Below are 16336 nucleotides of genomic sequence, written 5' to 3' on the forward strand. Positions count from 1 at the left end.
TTATGCTCTGGCCAGCCTTTTGAAAATAGTGAAACACGAAATGAAATAAACTGTTGGGTTAGGTCAAAATAACAAACGTTACTTTTTTCAATTTGTTTGTGGTTGTAACTGATTGGATTGAAGCCCTGGTAAATTAATAAATTGAGTATATAGCCTAATAATTCAGTATCGGCCTACCTTCCCTAGCAGGTGAGCTGTCAGCAGCTGGGAACACTCAGTCCCTGGCGTGACTCTGGGCAGGGTTATTTACTGATGGACATCTTTAATGATTTGTCTTTTTCTTATTCCAGGATTTCCTTCAAATGCTGTTGGAGAGCATCCCAGAAGAAAGAAGGTGAGGACCGATTTAGGAATTAAGGGCCCAGTTTTATTTATTTATTTATTTATTTTAACATCTTTATTGGAGCCCAGTTTTATTTTTAATGTTAAAAATGACTCTGCCATTGTTTGGCAAGTTGCAACCTAGAAAGTTTAATCTTCCTCTCTCAATAGAGGAGGGACCTCCGCAGACAGCAGGAGTCCTGGGATGATCAACTAGGTCTAGAAATATTGGGAGTGTGGATTCTGGGAGCCAGCACACGCAGCAGGGGAGCCCCAGAGTCAGGAGTCCTGAAAGTGGTAGAGGAGGCAAGCCAAGGACACTCTGTGGCCTCAGCTGCTGTGGAAAAGAATGGAGGGCAGAAAAGTTCTAACAGTTAGGGTGGCTTGTTTTGAAATGTCTGAAATGTTTCAGATTTACCATCCTTCTTTTTTTTAAGTAAACATATGGGTTTTCTTCATGTAAAAAATCACATCAGATGTAGCCATTATTCCTAAGGTCAAGAACAACAGTTTACCTGTGAGAATTTTTCTTTTCTTTTGTACTTGCCCTGAAATAACTTTTCAGGTCCTCTAATAGAATGGAGCAGTTTCCTTAGGAACTAATACAGAAAAAGGAAAAAGAAAATGAATAGAAATTGTATATTGCCTCCTTAGGCTGTTACGAAAGTCTGTTTCTGAATGACGACTATGCATTCTTTAAGAAGAACTTCTCAGGACACAAATACAGCAATTTTCGTGGAAGCCACAAAGTGCATTTTTAGTTTTGGAGGTCTTCTTTCTTTTCATCCTCTTCCTAATAAGGTTATGGAGTTCATTTGGATGGCCCCAAGCCCTCTGGCTCTGGGGGACCTGGATTTTATCATTGCGAATATTTTTTGTGGACCCACAAAGAGACTTTTGTTGTGATTGTGGAAGTTAAGAGCAGCATCTCCATTGAATGGTGGCCACAACCACCAACCTTCACCCTGAGAGGACACCTCGCCCAGTTAGGATCACTTTTTAGCTAGCAGGCTTAAGCTTCTTTTTAAAATTCTCCTGAAGCGTTAAGGAGATTTCATTGCTACAATGAATGTAGTTCAGCAAGTATACTAGAATATATTTTGAAACTGAAACATCTTCTTTCCTGCCAACTAATCTCAGAATCGAATCCAGCTATTAAAGCAGACTGTTCACCCTTTTGCCTGTGCGGCATGTTGTACCAATTTTATCCAGGTCTCCAAAGGCCCCACACCTACCCCTGGAGCTTCCAACCTTTGGCTCCATTGCAAACCGATCCTCAGGCACATCTGTTAAGCACGTGAGCTGTTCCGAACAGGACAGTCTTTCACTTTAGACCAGCCAGTTAGGGTCCTGGGGCTGGCACGTCTGTGTCATACTGCGTTTCCATTGTTCTCTTGCTTCGATGAATTTTAGCATTCTCTACTGAGCACTTCCCTTACCAGACTTTAGGCTGGACACTAGGTAACAGAAAGGAATCAATTCTATGCCTAGCCCTCAGGGAGCTCCTGGTCAACTTCTGAAGAGGAAGATGTACATGACACAGGTCATGACTCAGGGTAGGAGGTTCTCTGGTGAGCTTCAGAGTCCTGGGTGCATGGAGATACAGTTCAGCAGTCCTAGCCTCGAGCCTTCAGGCCAGAGGTACTACTGAAGGTTTTAGGTAGGGAAGTGCCGTCAGCGGGTTGGAAAGATACTCGGGGGAGGCAGCAGGGAAGATAGATGGGGGTGGGGAGAACTAGACATCAGGAGACCAATTAGAGACCGGTACAGTAGTTCACTCAAGAGATCCAGAGCTGGAGCCGTGGGTGGGATGGTGGCAGTGGGCTTTGAGAGTACGAACAGATCTCAGGAATATTCCGGAGGTGCCACAGTTAAGACTTGGTTGATTGGTTGTGAAAGCTGTAAAGAGGAGTCCAGCGTGACCTGACCTTTCTCTCTCGGCCACTTAGTTACGTGCTGAGTGTAGAAGCCCTGGAAATCCAGCTGGTAGTTGTTTGGTCTCAGGAGTCAGTATGGGGCAGAGGGAAGGAAGGGAGGGTATTTGCAGTGGAAGAGCGGAGATGAGAAGTCATGTTTTAGACGTCTTCAGTGTGAGGTTTCAGTTTAAATGCTGATGAGACCAAGGAAAGAAAAAGCTAGAAGTGCTTAGAAGGAGATTCAAACAAATCCTGGGTGCCTGTCTGCCCTGGTAGAACAGCACCATATCCAACATGCCTTGCCCATCTGATATTCCAGCGGTATCAACAGCTGCGGGTTCTCTCTTTGCTCATCAGCTATTGTTGTTTGTGTGTGTGCATTCACGTGTTTGTTTTAATTCAGTACTTTTCCTCCCCCACGAAGCTAGGGAGTACTCGTTTGTAACTGTTACCTCAGCAATTTTCATTATCTACCCAAGCACAAATGACTTGCTCTGATCAAGAAAAGAAGTAACCACGTGCAAAGCTTTGAGGCATACACTATTTGCATCCCGCCACACAGGGAGGGAACTTATAAACGTAAATTACTAAAATTTAAAAACACATACAGAACATAAGTTGCATTCCAGAACAAGAGCATTTTCTGTCTCAGACCCTGAGCATGGAAGCTCCTAAAGCCTTCATCCATCTAGAACTGTACTTCCCCAATTCTTTCCATCTTCTCTCAGTTCCTGGGAACATTACCGGGCCTTGCGCTTTCCTTCAGAGGCGCAGATAGAATGTGATCTTTAGAATCTCAAGAGGCCGAAGATAGAGCCAAGAGTGATAAAGACCTTTCTCCTGATCAGCAACAAGTTGATAGGCACAAGCAGCAGATCTGGTTAATAGTCAGTTCCCCATCCTTGCCACTCCACCCCAGAGATCAACCGAAGAAGCAATACACCACAGGCAATACTGCTTTCTCGCACGCCCGGGTCTGTTTCTATGTACTGTAATATTACGAAGAGAGGAGCAACTGGTCACTTTCGCAGCCTTAAACACAGATTACTTCTCTAGCCAGCATCGTGCAGGATGGCCAGCATATTCTCTCCCTTGCAGCATTAACTACACGTGACCACATTTAGAGCTCACAGGGTCCGGAGACCCCACTCCTAAAACTCAGAGCTGCCTTTCAGGACGTAGGCGTACAGCAAGGGAACTCTCCAGCCAGAGGGTAAAACAGCCTGCTCTTCCAGATACCCAGGAGGTCTCAGTAATGAGGCAGAAGTACCGCTCACTAGTACAGAGATGGAGGGCGTGCAGTCGTGGGTCTGTGTACTTTTAGCTATCTGTATAAAATCAATTTCCATAGTGATCAGACATGCAGAAGAGTAATTTCCTGTAAGTTCTGGATCCCAGCGAAGTGGAAATGCTTCTGCTTGTCTGTTGTGATTATTTAAGCCACATGATCTCAGAGGGGAAAAATTCACCCTTGGCTCTGACTCTGAGTGTCTTGATTTGAAAAAGTCAGCTTTCAGCTTTACCACTGCTATATATCCAAGTTCAGACCTAAAAATTCACCTGTACTGTCATCTCAGTAATTATGATCAAAACAGCCAAAATTCTGTACATATTTTTTCATAAAACATACAGCCCATTTCTTTCCTGAAAGTTCAGCATTTTCAAACAGTCTCCCATAATTTCCTTGGGAGGTAAGGCTACTTACACTACCTTAAAAAATTGTTTCTGGCAGATGGAGTTAGTGCTTTGATCTTCCTCTCATAGTTTAACATCTCATTCCACGTTAGGAATCTGTAAACAGGCATCAGTGCAGTTTGATGTCTGTGCTGATACTGGGAGTCTAGAAACTGAGATCCTTTCTTTAGCCTGGGCTGACTTTGACCGGTCTTCTTATACTGCAGTTTCTCCATCTGCTAAAAAGCCGCACAACAATTGACACCCACTTCACGAGGATATTATGAGGAATGAAGTGATAATGGTTATAAGATGTATTGAACCTTTCCAGGGGAAAGCGATCTGGAAACACAGGTTCTCTTCATTCACAGGAGAGTGTCTTTTGCTCCTGGATGCAGCTAAACAATGAACTCTCCTGTCCTCATGCTTCTGCCCCTCCCAAGAGTCTCCCTATCTCTTTGGAACTGTAATTGAGGGATGGACACGCAGGGCAACCGCAGCAGCGGCCAGGTTACCTTCAGCAGGAGAGATGTGAACAAGAAGTCAGCGTTGGTGAGAGCCAGCGCAGGCCTTCTCCTCCTGCAGGCTTGTCTGCATGATAAATCATGAACCAACGTATTGTGGATTAATTTCCTGAATTAAACACAGAAAGAAAAGCGAGGGCTTTGCAGCCAGGCAACACAAGTTTGAATCCCAGCTCTTCAAGCACCATCTAGGAGGCCCTGCATAAGGCCCTTAGCCTCTTGGACCTTTATTTGCTCAACTCTAAGATGGGGATAATAATATTGGTCTTGTACAGAACCTCACGCCTGATAGACATCCACCGAATGTTTGCCGCAGAGAGAAGCTTTTGCCTGTTCTCAGTCTTCTCCGGTGAAGACTTGAACCTCAGCTAGTAACATGCCGGGACTCAACTCCCCAGCCCCCGCCCTCCTCCATGCCATCCCCCCGCCATGCCACCGCTAAAGAAGTGTCTTTAAGCTAAAATTCCCTGAAGGAAATTTATGTCCCTGTCCTCTTACTCACTCCTCCGTGGACATGCACAACAGCTGTTCACCATCTTTTGTAAAAATCGCTTGAAAATGGCTCTGAAGTCACTCCCCAGACTTCTCTTCTTCAGGACATTTAATCCCAGTTCCCTTGACCTCCCCTGTGGGTCCAATGTGCTTAGCCCTTTGATCATCACTACTGCTTTTTTCTAAATCCTTTCTAAATTCTCCGTCTTAAGTTGTGGCAGGTTTAAGAATGCCCGTTTTCCTAGAATCCGCAGCACAATGAAGCTCAGTTCCGAGTCGGACACTTGCTGCTGCCTTCTTGGGTATCACCTGAAGGATGGGTGACGGGAGCTTTTGGCCCCAGGGCCCTGGACACAGGAGTGTCTCTCTTTGGCTGGAAAGGAAGTAGATGAATGAGCTGCTTAGATAGAAGCACCAGTGAAGGAAGGACAGGGAAGAAAATGGACCCTTGCTTCTGAATCAGGGCAAACAACTTAGAGTGCCAGCAGGGCCTCCACAGCCGCTCAAGCCCCGGGGCAGCAACCCTTCCCACCCGGGTGCCAGGCAAAGGTGCAGAAGGTTTGCATTCGTTCCAAACAAGAACAGGCCTTCCACTGAGCATTGTCTTCAGTGGAAATTACAAGATTTGTCTTACCTTCCAGCCTCACCAATGTCACTAGAAAATAAAACAACCTCAAGTCTCCTTGGACACTTCTCTAAGTGGCCCTTCTGCCCCACTTTCCTCCTCCTAGCAGATCAGTCATGCCAGTTGAGGGCATTTCCAGCGCCTCTTTCTATGGCCAAGCAAATAAATCAAGCCCAAGAAAGAATCATGATCTTGATTTAAGGTGCTCTGAGAGATGCCTCCTCTCTTCTCGTCGCCCCCATCCCCGGCCCACATGCATGTGCACACACACTCACACACAGACACCTGAGGGCACACACGCATGCACGCACGTGAGCACACTCACACGCTTCCACACTCTCACAGCCTACAGAGGGGACTTGGCCATCTGCACTGAGAGTGGTGATGTTAGATGACAAGAAATAGTGGGGAAAAGCCCAGGGATGGCGGTACCTGGCCTTTCATAGAGGCACAGCCAGTAATTCCGCTGACCTGGGAACTGGGCAGACAGCCTAGGGAGGTGGTCACCTTCCCCTTATTCACTTCTGGCCTCTTCCCTGCCTGGTCGTCCCACAGGTGGGCATCATCTTGAAAATGAATCCAAACCGGTTTCTTTCCCTCTTTGTATTTTCTCTGTTTTGAAATAGCAACAGTTGCCTCCTTTGGCAATCTTTGCTTTTGCCCTGGGCAGGGAAGACAGAGGCACACAGGTGACTTGCTTCTCAGTGGAGAAGCAAAGGAAGGGACAGTATCAGTCAGCCCCGTATTCCCCAAGCCCACCCCCCTCCTTCCCTCCCTCCCTTCTCACTGTGGTCCAGCCCAAAGCCCAACCAGCACAGGTGTGAGGGGAGTACTTGGCCTTCAGCACCTTAACTAATGCAGACAGCATTGTATCTTTGCACAACTTCTTTACAATTCCAAAGGGAGGGAGGAGGGAATATTACATATATGTAATATAGTATATAAAATTAAAAAAAAATACAGAGCGTAACAACTTGGGAATATCCTACTGGGAAAGGTGATTAGTAACTTAAAAAGGAATAATCTTTATTGAGTCAACAATGAAATGTGTTTTCATTCATGCAAATAAAAAATATCTATGGGGATCCTCTCTTATGCCAAGAGCTGCTTTAAGTGCTGGGTTTAGGGAAGTGAGTAAAACAGACTTGGACCCTGGTCTCAGAGAGCTTTGAGCCAGTGAGGAGACAGTTAAAAGTCAAGTAACCAAATAAATTGCAGTCACAAACTGTTGACGGACGCTGTGCCACAGAAGACAGGAAGCATGGTGGGTATGACACACACAGCCTGGGAGAGGCTCCAGGAAGGCCTCTGTGGTTAGAGAGACGAGGCATGAGCAAGAATTATCTAGAAACCAGGGAGGAATGGCTTAAACTTCAGGAAGACAGTCTGCTGAGCCTAAAAATATTGGACACTTAGTACATTTAAGGAGTATTTAAATCAGCAGGGCATGAAACCAAAAGATTTCAGCTTCCTTTGGATCAGACGTAACAAGCAATCATAATATTTCAGATAAAGCAGAACGAAGGCCTGCTTGAAAACAAGCAGCAGAAGCCATGTGTGCTCCATGGCTGTGAGCCTCTCAGGGCTCCAGTAATGATTTGTATCATTTTTGCTTGCTGTAGCCCATGGTCACCATAAAGTTGGAATTTCATCTTGGTGTGCTAAGTGCTATAGTGTTCAGATTTCACTTTACTCCACCTCTTTCCAGGAAGCAGTCACGCCTGCTGTGTCCCGTGAACATGCCCTATCCTCCTTGAATGGCACTCCCAACCAAGAAGTTCCTCTCAAGACATTAAAAGCACCTATTGTGGTGTGCCTTTGATTCTTAGATTTCATTGTGTGCACTCTCTTTGACTGGAGAGGAGCTGTACTGAACGTGACCGGGTCCCCCTCCTCGCTTGAACCTGCGACAGCGTTGCGCTTTCTCCCGATTGCTCTGGAAGATTGATGCGGTGATGTGCCCGAACAGTTAGAACCATTCTGTGTAATGAGTGCTCTGTAACTTTTTCAGTCCTTTACTTTTTGTTGTTGTTTTATTTTTAAAGGCTTGAGTTGTCTGTTGAAAACATCTTCCAAGACTGGCTGGAGAGTTCCGGAATACCACAGGTGTGCTTAAGATAACTGCTTCCCGAGAGTCTGTGGAGGACAGTAAGGCTTGTGTACTTTGCTTTTCATATTTAGTGTATCCATCATGACAGTGATTTATTTGTATATACTTACAAAAGTAATCCTCTTGCTGAGTTGGAATATCCCTGAGTCAGGAAAATGATGGTCTCCCACCCTCTTAGGCCTGCACGGTGATGTGTGCCTCAGGCCTCTGCCTCTAGGGAGCGTGGTGCTGTAGGCGGACGTTCTGGTTGACCCTGAACTGAGTGTTAAATGAGGTCTTGCAAAGCGTGGCGTATACTTTGGGCGGCGTCACCCGGCAGCAGGTCAATGCTGCCATCGGGCCTCGAGCTCTGCCGTTTGGATGCAGCCACGTACGCGTGAGCTTGCTTGCCTGCCGCGTCCCTCGGACCGGGCGTACCCGTAGCTTCTCCGTCGTCACCCCTGGGCGGCTGCCCTCGACTTCCTCCCCTGGCTGTGCATCTCTACCTCCGGCTGCTCTTCTCATCTGAGGGAGCAGTTTAGATTCATTTCTCTGCCTTAGGGACCGGGACCCATCCCTCCTTCAGCTTTCCTTCTCTCCCTCCCTTTCAGCCCATGGGCAACTCTGAGGGAGAGACGGTTCCCAGGCCTCCCTCGCTGCGAGGGGATCACCCAGCCTGGAGCCTTCTCTCCCTTCCGCGCTCCCCGGGTCTTGTGCTTCGCGGAGCCTGAAGGGCAGCCCTGAGGGCCGACCCTAGCTGGAGCCTGGGCCCTGAGAAGTCCGAGGGTGGCGTCCTGGATGCGGCTGGTCAAAGGACCCCGTAGGCCTGCAAGTCTCCCAGCCTGGGCTGGCCCCCGGAGCAGCTGCAGACCCATCATAGTGGGCCCTAGCGTCTGGGAGTGGACCCCCAAGGTGGTGAGAAACTCTGCCCCGGGCCCAGGCAAGCAGCGCTGTTAGCCTGTTCGTTTCTGGTTTCATGACCGGTTATATGAGCTTCCCCTTGGGAGTGTCTGAATGTCAATGAAGGTCTGTGAACCATGAAATTAAGGAACAGAAGGGGCTGTTCTCCATTACCTTTTCATCCCTCTACTCACATCGTTGTCCTGTTCTACCACACGGGGGGAATGTCGGCCACCAGCCACCATGAGCTCACTCCTAAACAGGACGCACTGCCTTCGGTTCGGGAACGCATGCCACCTGTTAAAACTTGTCTGTGTTTTGGCCCAGTCCTTCTGGCAGTGAAGAAGAATAAACACGCAAAACAAAATTGGTGGGATAAGGCAGCACCTGGTCCTGGGAGGCAGTGCTTTCAACTCGTGTATATTATCATGAGCTCCTGTGATTTCTACGTCAGTGGCTTCCAAACCAGGCCACTAGCTGAGTACAAAACTCCCGGGAAACAAAGTTAAGGTTTGTCTGAACCTAAATAGCCAAGCCTTGCTCTTCTCGTCTCCGATGGGGCTGAGGTGAGGGCTGGGTATCCCGCGAAGCCGTCTGCCTTGTGTTCCTAGGCCAGGCTGTTACAAGGCTTCCAGACATTCTTAGCAGGGCCTGGAAGCTGGGAAGAGTTGGGAGCTCAAAGGGCAGAATCCCACATTTCCTGGCCCAGAACAACAAGGCCACTGTGTTCAACAGTTAGCCCCGAGGGAAGAGAAAAGAAAGAGTCCTTAATCGAGTGCCCAGAAGCAGGCGCACCCCACTCGGGCTGCAGCACTGGGGCTGACCCGCTTGCTCCCAGGAGGCTCTAATTTCCCCTGAAGAAGAAGAGGCTTTGCCACCAGCAGGAGGCTTTTGCTTTTCATTAAAAGGGGGAGGGGTGCGTGGAAGGGAGAGATTTGCCTCTGAGCGGTACGTTTTTTCCAAAGGTCTAGTTGCATTAGTGACAGCTTATAGCATAGACAAGCATCTCCGCTATAAACTGACGAAACCTGCTGTCAAAACACAGCCAGGTGCAATGAGGCCAACCCGGCTATAAATTGTATTTAAGACCCAACTGGTATTTCCTTGGGTGCTTAACTGTTCGGTAAAAACAACAGCGTCAGACAGAAAAGACCCTGATTTAGTGCACATCTTTCCATTGGTGAATGATCAGACGGCATCTTTTCATCTCTCCACCCATTTTCTGCCATTATTTATGCGGTTGATGGTGATTTACCTGCTCGCAGCCCTTTTCGCTTTCCTTGAGAGTTCCTTCTCGTTTCCACTTCAGTGAAAGACTCTGCGCCCTCTTGTTGCAGGAGCCTCACAGTGAATGGAACACCTTGTTCTTTGTCCCCATCATTATAATATAAAGTTACTGGTGTGTTTGGCCTGGAATGACAACCAGAGCACTGAAATCGTTCTGATGCTCTTTGTTCTCATTGAAAATTTCTGTTCACCAGCAATTGAAGTCATTCACGACAAAAGAGTCACGTTCTACTGGTGAAGTTTTCATTCTACAGGTTACAGAGGCTTTTTGTCTTCTCTCAGGAAGGCTTGCCTTGGGGTTGGCCTCCATTTTCCTTTCTGCCCACATGAATGGAAATCATTTTTTTTTTAATGTGGAAATAGCTTCAGCAGCTATAAAAGTAAGCATGAGCCCCAAAGAAGTAAAAGAAATTGGATCCAAACCTCTTTAAAGAAACACCCAACTCTATAAACTTTGACTTTGCAAACAGACTTAAAATTGATTGTGTCGTTGGAATTATAGATTATTTCTTTTATGACTTTTTTCTGACTATAGAAGTATTACATATTGAAATATAAAAAGTTTGTAATAAGAAAATTAAAATGACCCAGAGATAATTTTTTGATAGAAATCCTTTCAGTCATTTTACTGGTCTCCCTTTTCAAAAATGAAAATGATATGTTCTCTGTAGCAAGTTCAAGCACTACCAAAGTATAAAACATAAAAGCTCTTGCCCCTTTCAGTCTTACTCTGCAGAGATAATCTGTGTCTGGTATGTGTCCTTCCACACATTTTCTGTGCTATACATTATGTAAATGTATATCCTTTAAAAAAAAAAATGGAATCTTATCATCCAAACTTAAGGTTTTCATTTAAAAATATATCTTAAGCAATTTCCCATATCCCTTGATATAATTCAAGAGCAATGATTTTTAACAGCTGCATAGCTTTCTAATAAGTGGTACCATAATTTAATTTACTCAGACCCTCCCGACTGTTGGAATAGTATACGTTATTTCTAAGAAAGTTGCCCATTCTGCTAATTCGACAGTTCTATAAATAGATTTTTATTTCTTTTCATGTTTGCCCAAAGATCTCCTCCCACCACCGGCCCATATGTACATATATTCCAATCTTATTTTTAAACATTTCTACGCAAATACGTTAGAAATAACTTTTCTCCCTCCAGCCCTTCCTCTTTATTTCTTTATTTTAGTTGTTACAGAACTCTCTGACTCCTCCCTTTCTTTGATTTCCTGCCCACATTACCTGATATCCTTATGTAAATTTATAATTTTCTTTCCTTTCCTAGCACCTCCCCCACTTTTTCATTATATTTTGCTTGGACTAGTGCAGCAGCTAGTTGCTCTTTTAGCCACCAAGCTGTCACCCTTTCCATCCATCATCTACATCAATGCTAAGTGAATCTTCCCCCAAACACAGCTTACATCCCTCCTCACCAGAAACTTTTTTCCCCATTTAGAACAATCTCTTTGGCTTGCTGTTTGAGGCTGTCAGCAAGACTGCCCCAAGCTACCTTTTTAAACTTTATTTTCCACCACTGCTAGGCATATGCCCAATCATAATTATCAGTCTCCAAATAGTTATGAGCTGAAGTTTAATTTTAATATAATCTAAATTTAAATTGAAAATCTAATAATACTGTCATGGTTTGGAACAACATGGGTGTGTGAATGAATCCACTTTTTCAACTGTCAATTCTATGAAATCTAAATCCAGACCAAGCATTTCTGAATCAAATTTAGCATCCAATTGAGACAGACTATGAAAACACATCAGATTTAGACGACTTATACAAAAAAGTAAAGGTAAAATATATCATTAAAGTTTTTAAAATATTGGCTACATGTTGAAATGATTATACTTCGGATACATTATAACCCAATGTATACATACCCAAGAAAACATATTATTAAAATGAATTTTAGCTGTTACAGCTTACATTTTATATGTGGCAATTAGAACATTTTAAATGACAAATGTGGCTTGCATATATTCGTATTGAATAGTGATGCTCTAAAGCTATTAGTTGAGTTAAAATCTGAGTGCATAATGCCTTAAAATCCCTCACCGAATAGATATCATTGAAATCATCTGCATTTTTGTCACATGTATGGATAAAGATGGAGCTGGCCAATCCGTAGACGCCCTTCAATCTGCTCTGATGGCATGGGTGATCATAATGCACGGGTGAGAGGTCGGACGCTGCATTCACAGCAGGCGTTCATAAGGGTATGAACGAATTACCAGCCTCTCTTCAGCTCTTAATGTCAACTCCCAGGTGACCCATTTCCCAAGGTGCCAACAAGTAACACAGTAACGCCGGTGAACCTCACAGCCCTTCTATGGTTTGGGCTCCTCTTTGGGGAAAGCGCTCAGCAGCCTTCAATGGCAAAGTCACGGGCAGCAGTGGCAGCAATGGGGATAGGGAGGGTGGGTAATGGCCAATCACATAAAGCGTCCTAGAAATAGGCAGGAGTCAAGCTCCCAGGATTTAGAACATCAGGTTATTGTGTCATCTTGGAAAATGCCTCTCCTTTCTAAACAAACACCTGCAAGTTGCCAAAGGCCACACAAGCAAATGATGCAAAAGTGAAGTCTTGTAGGGAAAAATGCTGCAGTCACAAAATTGAGGAAACTTGATAAGACATGATGCAAGAGGCTCCATGTCGTTGGGGCCGTGATGTGTTTTTAGCACAGAGCAAGCCAGGTGGTTTGTTAGAGGAATAACTTGTAGGCTTCTTTTAGCACAGATTATGTACTATTATCAACATAACTTAAAGGCCCATTAGGATGCTTAATCTTAGTGGTGTCTATAAAAATTCTACATTTAATGGTCATTCAAGAAAACTGAGACTGGTTATTTTGCAAATTCCAGAGAAATCATATTTTTCAAATTATATGTGTTATGAGATCCTTGGTTCTTTTATATCAATAATAGCCGTGGCCATAATGTGGTGTGGGTTTTGGGCTCCTAGTAATTTTGCTGTCATTCTTGTTCAGTGGTTAGATTAACAATTTCTAAGTGACTAAACATCTTGTCAGGGATCCTTGGAGATACGTTCTCTGTCCTCACTTGGGGCAGGGCCTGCATTGTCGATGAGTCACCACTGTCACTTAGCGTTCATCGAAGTGACGGCCCCTCTTCCCACAAGCTCCACAGAGTGATATACTGCTTGGCAGTCACAAGAGACGAGGAGAGATTTTATTGAAATACTTTCATTTTTAGCCTAATTTTCTCTATTTCTGGCATCTGTGGCTTTGTGCGCATATTAGTTAGCTCAGGCTGCCATAACAAAATACCAAACTAGGTGGCTTAAACAACGGACATTTATTGTCTCACAGTTTTGGAGGATGGAAGTCCAAGATCAAGGTGCGGGCAGGTTTGGTTTCTCCCAAGACCTTTCTCCTTGGCTTGCCGATGACCACCTTCTTGCTGTGTCCTCACACGGTCTTTCCTCTGTGTGTGTAGAGAGCTCTGTCTTAATCTCCTATTCTTATAAGGACACCGGTCCGATTGGATGAGGCCCCACCCATGTGATCTCATTTTCCTTTAATCACCTCTTTATGGGCCCTGTCTCCAACACAGTCACATTCTGTGGAACTGGGGGCTAGGACTTCAACATGTCAATTTGGAGGGTACAAGTTTAGCCCACAATAATGCTGATTCCCAATATTTCTCTGATTAGTTCCACATTTCTTGTGAATCCTTTCAAAGTGACCTATAAAAATCACTCAAGTCAACGATACTGTATTTTATTCCCTTATAAATGAATATGCTTTGGATATAACTTTTTTGGTCCCAAATGACATTAGCATCCTGTCCACAAAAATTTAAAGTCTCTGATGAAATGAGAGACAAATGTGGGAAGGAAGAGTCCATTCTCCCAGGGAGAAGTAGGTAATCGAAGGTCTGTGCCAGGCGTTGTGTATTATTGGGGGACATCCGATTTGACACTGTCCAAATGTATTGACCTCTTCACAGTGTAAGGCACTGTGAAACAGGAGACATTTTCCTTTGGTGCCCCAAATGAAAGCACTGTATCTTTCCTTCTTTTCTCTCCCTTTCAAAACCTGATTTCCAGAAAGAATTTGAATCTCATTCACAGTAATCTACGACTAGACACCAAGTGAATAGTAAGGATTAAAAGTGTTTCCTCTCCCTTGAAGATTTCCTTTGTAACTGTGTCAGATCTTAGGCTTCGACAAAACTGTCAAGCATCCCAGACCAGAGGGATGGGATTTGCTAGGGGACGCTTCTTCCAGGATCTGAAATCATACCTCCCAGCCAGGTGCCTTCCTTCCCTGCCCCTTCCCTTCTTTCTGTGAATGTTTCCCATGTATCTATCCTTTACCAGGGACTGTGCATGACTCAAAGATGAGAGCAACACAGGCTTCACCCTCAGGATGCTTAATAATTCAGGGGGAAAAATAGATACACAAATAACCGACCTAAGGCAGAGAGCCGTGAGTGGTGTAAAACTAACTCACTTTTAGAGTTGGGAAGAAAGAGGTCATTTTGCATTTGTGGAAGCAGAAAGGATTGAGGTACCATATAAAGTTCAGTCTTGAAGGACAGGTAGGGGGAAGGTCATTTCAGGCAGGGGGAGTGACACGTTCAGCGTCTAGTGGTGGAAACTAAGTGTGCATGTTTGAGCAGCATGGGGCAGAGTCAGATCTCAGTGATGGGTGTGAGGGGAGGTGTTGACTAACTAGCTTGTCATAGCATGATTAAGGCTCTGTGGGTAGTGCCAGGACAAGGGGAATGGAGGCAACTTCCCCGGGGGGAGGAGCGGAGGAAAGGACCCACCCTCCTAGGTGAGCCTTACTCTCACTCTCAGCTCACTTGCCCCAGCCCCGGCCCCTGCCACACTCTAACCAAGGCGATTCCACGCCCCAAAATAGACAGGTGAATGCAACTCATAGTGATAAAATACATCAGGTGAAGGCATTTTGACTATCATTTGGAACAGCGATCTCTCCCTCTCCATTTTCCTTCTTAGGAAGTAGTTTATTGTTGCCCACTTTGCATGGAGAGCAGGATCTGCGAAGCGGATTGATTAGTAAGGCAGGACACAGCCAGACTGCACAGGGCTGAGTGTGATGATGAAGAGTTCTCACAAAATGCACCGAAGGCTCGTAGAAAGAGTGCTAGTGCTTGAGTGGCAGTTAGATACCTGGACAGGTGGGCCAGCAGCCTCGCTGGAAAGAAAACTCCCTGGATGAAGGGCCAAGTCTTTCCCCTCCACGCAGGTACTAGGGAGTCTCGTGGAGTGAGAGGCACAGTTAGAGAGACTTTTGCTCCTTAGTTTTCAACTTTTGAAATTTTATGTCTAGAAGCTATTCATTTACATGGATACTTTAAAAAAGCATCATTAGGGGCTTCCCTGGGGGCGCAGTGGTTGAGAGTCCGCCTGCCGATGCAGGGGACACGGGTTCGTGCCCCGGTCCGGGAAGATCCCACATGCCGCGGAGCGGCGGGGCCCGTGAGCCGTGGCCGCTGAGCCTGCGCGTCTGGAGCCTGTGCTCCGCAATGGGAGAGGCCACAACAGTGAGAGGCCTGCGTACCGCAGAAAAAAACAAAAAAAACTACAGGTCCCAGACTCAGACCACACCCTCTGAATGAGGATCGCCGTAAGGAGGGCTGGGACCGACTGATAGAATCCATAATTATGTCATCTTCTGAAATATATTCTGTGAAAAGGGTTCTCCTTCTTTGCCGAGTACAATCTAAACTCTTAGAGGCCTTCACGTTCATGTTCTTCCTGAGCAATCCAAATATTTGGCTTTGTGGTTTAGTTTATTCATTCAACCAATATGCCTAGCCTTGCGCTGGGCCGTGGACATAACAAAGCTGAAAGGGCACAGCCCCTGCCCAGGAGCCCACGGTTTGTGGGAGCATCTGCAAACCAACCATTGTTCAAGGTATGCTCAGGGGGCCTCTGCTCTGAGTTTGAGACCTATGGGGAACCGTAGAGGTTGACTTCTGTATTTGCCAAGTTCAGCCAGGAGGCCAAGTCCATTAGAAGACAACATGCTTGGAGGCTGGAGACTCGGCTGTACCACCCCCATCCCCCCTGCCCCCTCTTGGTCACAAGTTGGCCAGCTTATTGTGCAAGGGAGCCCATGTGATGGTCCTCAAGGTGCAGTGACTGGTGGGTCATGTTTGAACACACAGGCATTACCTGTTCTTCAGGTTCATACATATTGTGCACCCACAGAAAGTTTCACTTAAATAAGGACACTGTAGCTCTTGCAAAGAGTGATTCTGTTTAACAGGATTTCCCTGAGCATTGCTTTATCTGTTTCGTAGAGAGAGATCTTTAGAAAGAAGGAACAAGGTAAACTCAAAGAACTACGACAAGGATATCAACTTCGGATTACAAACCTTTTGTCAATAGAAAAGACATTCAGTTCTGCCTTTGAAGAACTGCCCCCATTCTCTCTTCTATTAGGCTGAAGACGTACTCTGGTAGACTCTTCATCAGAGGCACGTTATTCTATATT

At 45.5% G+C, this 16336-nt stretch overlaps 1 protein-coding gene across 2 annotated transcripts in view; it reads left to right on the forward strand.

The window, feature by feature from the left end:
• LOC309964462 (aminopeptidase O-like) overlaps window positions 1-16336 on the forward strand; it is a 154340-nt gene that overhangs the window by 39448 nt on the left and 98556 nt on the right. For both annotated transcript variants that reach the window (XM_082843479.1, XM_082843480.1), the window contains exons 5-6: window positions 291-334; window positions 7598-7658. In XM_082843479.1, the coding sequence (XP_082699605.1) occupies window positions 291-334; window positions 7598-7658 (105 nt within the window). The remainder of the gene's footprint in view (window positions 1-290; window positions 335-7597; window positions 7659-16336) is intronic.

This window comes from Leucopleurus acutus (genome assembly GCF_964270905.1).
Source record: "Leucopleurus acutus genome assembly, chromosome: 7".
NCBI lineage: Eukaryota > Metazoa > Chordata > Mammalia > Artiodactyla > Delphinidae > Leucopleurus > Leucopleurus acutus.